The following is a 10,021-nucleotide window of genomic DNA, read 5'->3' as shown; positions in this document are numbered from 1 at the left end:
ACAGAGTATCTAGTCTACAACAGATTTCTAGGTGACTTTGTTCTCTGTACAGGAATGAAAAACTTTATTTCTGACAAAGTTTGTTCATCCTTTCTCTGAGTGAAGACTGAGAGCTGGATAAACATGACCTTTGATTCCATGGACTGAAAATGCTGTTACCAGAAAATTTTTAAGATAAGGTTGCACAATACCAATCACGAGCCAGCCATCAAATCAATGTAGTAGTGCAGTTTCCCACTGTGACCACTGGAGGGTAGTAAACACCCCTGTTTCTATATACACTCAGGCCAACTGCCTGTCAACTCCACCTATGCGACAAAGCAGGTTCACCAGAATTCCAGTAAAAACTCTTAAAATAAAACAGTCAAAAGAGATGGCTGTTCACTGTCAAGTACACAGATGGAGGTAGCAAAGATAATATAAATGGCAGTGCATGAATTACTCTACAAAGGGTGAGCTATAATGTTGATAGACTGATATTAGCACAGTGTATTAATGAATAATATTATTGATGATTATAATGATATATCATTGTGTGTGTGTGTGTGTGTTGTGTGTGTGTGTGTGTATTTAGGTCCCCCCTCTGCTTATGTGAAATAAAGGTCTCTGTGTCATTAGATCTGCTGACTGTCTTAAGACTGGGTCTTGGGGCAAGAGGAAACATATCAGATCTTTGTGCCACACTGAACTTCTGATGTGAGAACTGCATCTCCTGGTGACAGCCCATATTACTATATCTTCCCAGATACATCATGTACGTAAGAGATCAACGTTTAAATGAAGCCATTATCCAGTGGATGATGTGAAGAGGAATGCACCCCTCTGTTCGTTGTAGTTTAAGCTGTGGCTTTGGCACTGCCGACTCCTCGGATCACTGCTAGATGCCAGCTGTTTGAGATAAGGACAAACCACACAGTGTTTGTCAGTGAACATTCAGAAAGAACAGCTGAACTAAGTTCCACGGTCGTGCACTTTCAAGCCAGTGTGCGCTTGTCTGTCGGTGGACTTAATGTAAAAGCTGATGGGTTGTTAATCAGCAGGCAACAGCTCATCAGTGTGTTAACGAGCACACATGTTTAGAAACACTTCTTCCCATTAGAGCCACTTACACTCCATTCACTGATGTGTTTTCAGTTTTCATTAGCACTGAAAATCGAAGGCAACTGCAGCCAAAAAATTTTTCTCTGTTTTTAATGTGTTTACAACAAGTTGCAAACTCAAACCCTAAAACTTCAAACTGCTACAGTGACACTGTTACATTACTTACTTACATTTCTTGCATACATAGGACATGCAGCACTTCCTGGAGGCAAAAATGCAAAAGAGAAAAAAATAGATAATATGCTAGAATATCATAAAAAAATCTAAACAGACAAATTACATTACAAGAATTCCTCAGCATGTGAAGCCTCTGAATACCCAGTCCTCACGAGTGTCCTCACTGGCTCCATATAGTCTAACAATGGACCATTTCATATGGATAACAGAATCTAGAAACAGATCAGTCCTGTGGTGGTGTGTGACAGTATAGGGACCTTGCCATCACATGCGCATTATATGACCAGCAATTTTTTTTAGCAGCTGTGATATCATCTAGCAACAGTGTTGTCTGTCAGATTTAGAGCTCTGAAGAAGGAATAGCATCACACACATGAAACGAACAGTAATGAAGACAAAATCATTAATATTTTTAAAAATGGTTCGTATTGAGGTGGGTGTATGAAGCAAAGTTTTCATCTGAAAACAGTTGTCTCAACATGTCATGTTGATAAAGCCACCTTGTAAGAAAACCTTTGCACATAGGCAGAAATAAACTAAACTGTACGCGCTATAATCAGCACAGAGCAATTGCAGGATGGCTTTAAATGCACATCCCAGGAGGTATCAAACACAACCATTTTCTCAGGTCCCCATCATCCCACCAAACAAACAAATGTATATATTCCTTTCCAGCTGCTCCTTGTTATTTTAATGTAAATGACATCAGATTGAATTGTACTGCAGTGTAAGTGTGTGCCTTATTCCCTCTTTGTCACAGCAGCTGGGTCAGTTGTATGTCAGCAGATGAAAGTCTGGGCTGTTGCTGGCCGTGAGTCAGACATTCGGATCATATTGAGGATTTGACTCAGTTTCAACATCTCTGACTTTAGCCTATTTCTCCACTTACTGAGGTTTACTTAGCTGGCAGGCAGACTGATCTCAAATGCTGTCATTTGATCTTACAGTAAATAAGCTATATGAAGTGAGTGGGCATTAAGGCTATTGGCTGAGCTAAATATTTAGCTGTCTCCCTGGCAACAAATACATTTCTATTTTCGTCCAGCACTCTGGGCTGTGCTCCCTCTCACAGTCAGACTCAACACCACCAGGTTACAATGTGACAGTCTGGTGTCAACAAACAATCCATCAGTAATTATCCTGACTCCATTTAGTGAAGTCAGGATAATTACAACAACTTGTTAAGCACTAAATTTATGGTCAAGTTAGTTATTCATGGTCAAATATCTACACTTTGACTTCATTGGTGGAGGGCCTCTCATGGCCCGATTGTATTCGCTGCTTGAAATGCCACTCAGCTTGAAAGCACCTCCCACACTGTACATATTCTCCAGTCAGGGTGCAGTGAGGCAAGGCCCTGCAGCACTCTCACTTCTTCTCAGCTGTACCAGACTGACTACATCTGATCTACAAGATGACAGTAAGTAGAATCCTGACAACAGTATTGTGCTCCTGCATTGCTTTTACGCTCTGTATTTTAAGACTTAGCTGGACGAGCAGTATTAGGTCTTGTTTTAAAAAGTGGTACTGGCAGCTGGTTGACACGTGCCAGCTGACTCTATGTCAGCTGAAACAGCTGAAATGTGCATTAAGTAAACCAGTTCACTGCACTTCAACTGCAGTTTTGTAGCATGTGCTTTTGAGGGCTCTGGTCTTCTCGGATTTCTTTGGTTACCTTTTATGGTCAAAGTATTCACCACAGAGCACACATGCATGCACGTTAATCGCCTAATGCATACAAAAATAAGTCAGCCGTTTAGGTTGTCACATTTTTCCTGCAATAATTTAACTACACTGCAGCAGACACGCTTGTTAACATTTGTCCATTTCATTCTAATCATCTCGGTGGCATTATCCAGAGCTGAGCACAGGCAGCAATGCATTCTGGTCTCCCTGGACTCATAAACTGTGCAGATTACAATAAAGACCCTGTATCGCTCTGGCTTTTCTGTTGGCTACAGAGGTAAATGTGTTTCAAAAGGGCGCAGTGGGGGGTAGTGGGGGGGATAAAATGAAATGAAGTCATCATGTGGGGGCTGGAGGAGATGCTCCTGTATTGTAATTCTCAAGTTAAGCTCATGGAGTGAACAAGTCAGCAGTGGTAGATGGTTTGTCCATGCAGTAAAAGGTCTATTTTGTATTTATATAGTAGAAATTCCAGCACTAGATTAAAATAGTTGATTGAGAATAATTTCTTTGTTTTGTGGTAGATAGATAGTTTTACTTGCACATACCTGGAGTGTTTCTAGTCATTTGGTAGCCAGATTTTGTCACTGTGAGAAGTGTAATGATTTGGCAACTCTTACAGAATACAGTAGGCAGATTCCTTTAGACAGTAGTGTGTGGGAGAGATAGAGGGTGACTGCCAGCTGTGACCTCAGCCCTGCCCCTCACAGCTCAAGGCCGGGTGCTATGTGCCATTCATACACTTTACAGTTGGACTCTAACATGGAAAGAATGTCGTACCCGTGTCATTCTATCTCTTTACACTCCCTTCCATTTCGAGGTTCGGTTGATCTTTCAGATACAATTTTTGTTTTTGGTTTCACTCCACTTTTTTTCCCCCAAACAGCTGCAGTGCATAAAACTCACACAGCTCATTTAAATTCCTGCTCCTGTTCCCTGGAAGGCATTGATAAAATTGAAATTTCTATCATCTAACTTTTGCAAAATTCTTAAACTTTTTTCATATAAAGAATTTTTCCTCCAGTGTCGGTGCAAATGATGGCCGTGTGCTGGGTGCTTGTGTTTCAGGCTGCTTCCTCTGTGTCTGCTCAGAATCACATTTTTCCAATAACTCATAACCTTCTGCTTTAGCACACATTTATTGTGAAAAATTGAAACACCTCAAAGGGCTGCTATTTTTGGATGTGTTACCCTGGCGACAGTTCATAGTTCCCCAGATGCACCATTTGACAAAGTGACAAAATGTTAAACAGTGGTGATCTGTGTTTCACAACCGAATAATAGATTGCTCCAGTATCATTTCATAATCGTGGCACTGCTCAGTATTCCCCTGCCACATGTACAGTAGCAACAGAGCTGAGGATTTCTGCAGTGCTCAGCCTTTTTTTCTACTGTGTGCTTGCCATCCAGTACTACACTTACTATAGGAAAATATTCCTCAATTTAACCCCTCATCCCCCATCATTTTCAACATTTTGAGCATCTACCAAAATCTGCATAGTGGAAAACGGCCATGGCAACAGCGGGACAGGAAAGAGCTGCAATCTTCGACCATTCCGTCAATGCGAGTATAATTGAAAACACATGTTTTGTAATTTGTAAGGATGAAGTGAAGGTTGGAGAGCTGGCTGAGGCCCGCTGGTGCTGCTTTTTGCCTGAAGCCGCAATAATAATTGGATCTAGTAAAATCCACTAGTATTTCCACACAATAACTTATTGTATCACTACCCTCCTTCTCTTTTTCTGCACAGGGTATGATCGTAAAGAACATGTCCTTCAAGGTCGGGCAGACCCTGACCATTGTTGGAGTCCCCAAGCCTGATGCATCAAAGTGAGTGCTAATCTAAAACACTCTTCTGATATTCTGAAATAAGTTTATCACAATAAAATCGATAAAGTCCATCTATTTGTGGGTCTTTTTGGCGTTCAGGCAGCATTAACAGTGGTTTAAACCTGTATTCCACAAACAAATGTCATGCTTGTTTTACAGAATGTGCATCTTTTGTTCAGATAATTGGATATCTTAGAATTTTAATGAAATTATAGAGATGTCAGGCCCAAGTGCTTAGATGTCTGTGAAGGGTATGACAAGGTAGCTGTCACGACATGTGACGTGTTCAACAAGTGAAGTCATAAGGCTGAAACCTTGTGCCCTCTAAATTTTTTTCATCAAAATTAGGGCAGAGTGTTCCGTATTCTTTTTCAGTACAGTTTCACTTCTTTCTAACTGAATGCATCACATGGGCCAGTCTTTACATGCACATTAACACAGAGATGGAGTTTAAAACTGATCTATACTTAGCTACAGTGTGACTACCTATAACATTAATTTTAAAAATATAATTAATTTTAAATATAAGAGGCCAAATAAAAATGGGATGAATGTATTTTTTCATTTCTTTAACACTGCGCTGCAGTTTCGCAGTGAACATCGGCCCAGACGATCAGGACATTACTTTGCATATCAACCCTCGTTTTAACGCCCATGGAGACGAGAGGGCGGTGGTCTGCAACTCTTACCAGGGAGGCAACTGGTGTGAGGAGGTCCGTGACGGAGGCTTTCCTTTCCAAATGGGAGAGGAGTTCAAGGTGAGAGGTCCTGTGAGCCCTGCACATGTGTCTGCAGGCATGCACTCTGCATGCAGGAGCTAGTTTAATTGAATCACCATGTTGCAATTTCATAGAACTGGTGCTATTTTTGAAACAATTAAATACTTTGTCAAAGAATGGAGCAGAAGTTCAATATGTAACATCTGCGTCTGCATATTTTTCCTCTTTTTCTCTGTCTCTCACACACATCCTACCATCCAGCTCGCCATAGAATTCACCCCCACAGAGTTCCAGGTGATTTTATCTGATGGCTCTACAATCCACTTCCCCAACCGCATGGGTGCAGAGAAGTACTCCTTCATCAGCTTTGATGGGGACGTTCGCATCAGAAGCGTTGAAATCAAGTAAACCCCCCTCCTCCCAAGGAAAAGTTGGATTGAAATTCAGTTTTTCTTTTTCAAATTGTCCAGCATAAGGTCACCTATAGCCACAGCTACTAAGTTACTGAACACATGTGGTATCTGCAGTGCCTTGCCATCACACAACGTGTTATGCAAGAATTTAGCTTGTTGACATGTGCAGATGCAAGCAACCATAGACAGAAATGAGGACAGATAAGATAGACACATACAAAGCCATAATACTCAGATGTACACACAGAAAGCCAAACAGTAAATATTGCAACTGCGCACTTGACAGAGCTACCGACCGACAAGCAAACCAAACATAAAGTAGTCCCAGGCTCATGTTATTGTTATTTGCTTTTTAGTTTGCAGTGTTTAGTTGAAAAGTACCACATAAAGTATGATCATGTGTTCTTTAAGGTGCCTTGAAATGTCTTGCATGCCCTCTTGTTTTCCCTCCAGACATTCCAGATTTATAACTGAGTGTAATGCTTGCCTTTACAACATGTATTAAAGCATTTCCTTTTATGACACTGACTTTGGTGACTCCTTAAACTTGTTACACAAGCATAATCTTTCTTAAAGCCTGTTTCTTGCCCAGTAAAAACTCTATTTTTGAAACACAGAGATCGTTCCATTCTATAATTCAAGTCCACTGTAGTGAAGCATTACACCAAACTGGCTAGGAACTGTCACATGACAATTACTCATCATCCATAAGGAAAATATTATATATCCCACCTCCTTGCAACAACTCACCTGCAGTCTTCCTCACTGTGAAGGCGGAGTGGAGCTATTTTTCTACATATTTTCCTGCTATGAATTCTCTCTCAAACTATGAATTCACGAGCAATGAGTATAATTTCAACACAGTCGGCTGTCTTCTTCAGAGATTCAGCAACGCTTAATCTTTGCTCCCTTTCTGCTGTAAATGGTATCTGTTTTGTGTCACTCACACAAGTCAAATAAAACCATAAAAACATAATTATCCATTTTAGCCAGTAGATGTCGCTATTGCTATATTAATGCAGCTTACTTTGGTCATGGGGATGGTGGGAAAAGGGTTGCAGGTCACACGCTGGTTACAGAATTTAAGGGACTTTGAATCAGTCAGTGAACTATTATCTCTGTGACATTGTTTGTGTCTGCATGGATATGCAAATTTATTTTTTTTTTTTTCAACCATCAGCTGGGGTCAGAACGTACGATTCCACTTTGACTAAACTAGTTTTATCCTGTTGGAGCCAAAATTATAATTTGGTAATTGGACAATTAAATTATGATAAAATTGTTACTATTGTTACTTTACTATTTTGAATTGATACAGTTATTATTTGTTAATTAGGCTTTGTCCTGACGCGCAGCCACTCTGACAATCAGCTGATTGTTGTCAGAGGGAGCGGCGTCATGTCAACCAGCTGATCAACATGTAGCTGATTGCCGTCAGGGCCATCAGCTGGTGTATATATAGGTCAGGAGCGGTATGTGAGTTGCTCCTTTTTTGATCAACAACAAACGGCTGCGCGTCCACGAGTAGACGGTAACTGGTGGTGTTCTTGTGGACAATGTTCATCGATGACAACAGAGGAGGAATGCCTCTGTTGCTCAGAGTAGGACTTGTTTGTTATTGTTTGGCCAGCTGTTCCTCCCTCTGCCTCCGCGTCCTCCTTTCAACGAGCTCCTCGTCCGTGTACTCTTGCTCAAAACGGTAAGGACGTCCATCATAAACAAAGTCATCGTCCACCACCTCAGAGTCGGAAAAATATTCATCCATTTTGTGAAAAATAACAGTCGCAAACTACAGCTAAACTAGCCGACCGCCGCAGAGTTAGCCGTGTTGTGGCTGGTTGCTCGCAGCGCCCGGCGCACGAAAATGACATCATCTGCGTCAGAGGTAGTTGTCTAGAGACACTGGATGTTGATAACATGCCACCACAGGCTCAGAGGGGAATAGCACCAGCATATCATAACAAAATATTGGAATATGAACGAGTTTCGCCGCAGATTATGCGTTTATAGAGGCTACGCACGGGTGCCCCCATTACTCGCATTATACGGATATACACGCCGCTCCTCTGGGGCTAATTTCTTCAAAACGACTCCAAATGCCACCAAAGTTGTCTGGGTGTCTAAATGGTCGTATTTAAAGCTACAAATAAAGTCCAGGTTGTAAAAAACGAAAGTTATCCTTTAAGATAAGTTAAAATCCCTAAAATTGATTCGGCTGTTGGATTGCTGATTGGATGCAATGTGCCCAAGGCTTTGGAGCCATGGAAAGTAACAGCCACGGGAATGGCCCGTACGCTGGTAAAACTATCCTGGGTTGGACGATAAATGGACCATTAAGAAAAATGAATGTTAAACATACTGGAAATCCTGTCGTCATAGCAAACAGAATTTCAGTCATAAAATTTCAGGATTTGTTGCAGCAGCAAATCAAGATGGATTTCCCAGAACATCAACATCAGGAACGTTCAGAAATGTCTGTGGAATATCACAGGTTTCTGGAAAGTGCCTCCAAATCTGTCAAATTAGTGGATGGACACTACTGTGTTGGACTGCCATTAAAGGATGAAGGACTTGAGTTTCCCAACAATTGATGTGTGGCTGAACAAAGAGCTTTTAAATTTAAAACAAAAGTTTCTGCGGAATAGCAAATTCTATCAAAAATACAAAGACTTCATGGTAGATATTTTGAACAAGGGGTTTTGCCATCAAATTGACACCTGAACAAAGGATTAAAACAAGTCAAAGCAAAAGGATCTGGTACATACCACACCACGGAGTCTACCATCCAAAAAAAGCACAAACTGCGAGTTGTGTTTGATTGTGGAGCATCCTATCAAGGCACATCTCTGAATGCACATCTTCTGCAAGGCCCAGACCTAACAAATGGTCTGGTTGGCGTTCTCACAAGGTTTAGGCAAAAAGGCATTGCATTCATGGTGGATACATAGTCCATGTTCCATCAGGTCAAGGTGCCAGAGGATGATACTGATCTACTCCGGTTCTTGTGGTGGCCTGATGGAAACCTCAGTAACGAGTTGGAGGAGTACAAGATGGCTGTGCACATTTTGATTGCTTAAAATCAGTGGAAAATGACAAAGAGGCATGAAAAATTGCTCATGAGCGCTTGGCATTGTGCCGTAAAGGTGGTTTCAAGCTGAACAAACGGGTTAGCAACAACAGAACCCTGCTTCTTTCAATACCAGAAGACAGTCGATCAAAGGAAATGAAAGATCTGGACTTTGATCAAGACATCCTGCCTGTAGAAAGAGCCTTAGGAGTGCAGTGGTGTACTGAATCTGATTCATTTGAATTTAAGATCAACATACAGGAAAAACCACTTACCAGAAGAGGTATTTTATCCATGGTGAGCTCCATTTACGACCCTCTCGGTATGTTGGTCCCTGTCATCCTTCCTGCTAGGCAAATTCTGCAAAAATTAACTGGACTGAGACTTGGATGGGATGAAAGGATCCCAAAAGAATTTGAAGAACAGTGGTTCAGGTGGTTACATGACTTCCAATTGCTCATAAACTGTGCAGATTACAAGAAAGACCCTGTATCGCTCTGGCTATTCTGCTGGCTACAGGGGTAAATGTGTTTCAAAACGGCGCAGTGGGGGGTAGTGGGGGGATAAAATGAAATGAAGTCATCATGTTGGGGCTAGAGGAGAACCTCCTGTATTGTAATTCTCAAGTTAAGCTCATGGAGTGAACAAGTCAGCAGTGGTAGATGGCAGAGGCTGTTTGTCCATGCAGTTTGATCAGGAAATGTAAAAGATCTATTTTGTATTTATATAGTAGAAATTCCAGCATTAGAGTAAAATAGTTGATTGAGAATAATTTCTTTGTTTTGTGGTAGATATGTTTTACTTGCACATACCTGGAGTGTTTCTAGTCATTTGGTAGCCAGATTTTGTCACTGTGAGAAGTGTAATGATTTGGCAACTCTTACAGAATACAGTAGGCAGATTCCTTTAGACAGTAATGTGTGGGAGAGATACAGGGTGACTGCCAGCTGTGACCTCAGCCCTGCCCCTCACAGCTCAAGGTCGGGTGCTATGTGCCATTCACGCACTTTACAGTTGGACTCTAACA

The 10,021-nt window shown here is 41.3% G+C and overlaps 1 protein-coding gene across 1 annotated transcript; it reads left to right on the top strand.

Moving 5' to 3' along the window:
- The first annotated feature begins 2,622 nt into the window (after positions 1-2,622).
- Positions 2,623-6,455, top strand: LOC121621029 (beta-galactoside-binding lectin-like). The gene is made up of 4 exons (XM_041957326.1): positions 2,623-2,698; positions 4,716-4,795; positions 5,382-5,553; positions 5,776-6,455. Exons 1-4 carry the CDS (start codon positions 2,693-2,695, stop codon positions 5,920-5,922), a joined length of 405 nt encoding a protein of 134 aa, XP_041813260.1. The 5' UTR covers positions 2,623-2,692; the 3' UTR covers positions 5,923-6,455.
- The last annotated feature ends 3,566 nt before the right edge of the window (positions 6,456-10,021 follow it).

Source organism: Chelmon rostratus, chromosome 17 (assembly GCF_017976325.1).
Source record: "Chelmon rostratus isolate fCheRos1 chromosome 17, fCheRos1.pri, whole genome shotgun sequence".
In the NCBI taxonomy this organism is placed as follows: Eukaryota; Metazoa; Chordata; class Actinopteri; order Chaetodontiformes; family Chaetodontidae; genus Chelmon; species Chelmon rostratus.
The sequence above is the reverse complement of the archived record's forward strand: the minus strand, read 5'-3'. Positions and strand labels throughout refer to the sequence as shown.

Excerpts from the sequence above, each read along its gene's own strand:
- LOC121621029 (XM_041957326.1), top strand. Across the intron at positions 4,796-5,381 it reads CCCAAGCCTGATGCATCAAA|TTTCGCAGTGAACATCGGCC; the intron begins GTGAGTGCTAAT and ends ACTGCGCTGCAG. Across the intron at positions 5,554-5,775 it reads AAATGGGAGAGGAGTTCAAG|CTCGCCATAGAATTCACCCC; the intron begins GTGAGAGGTCCT and ends CCTACCATCCAG.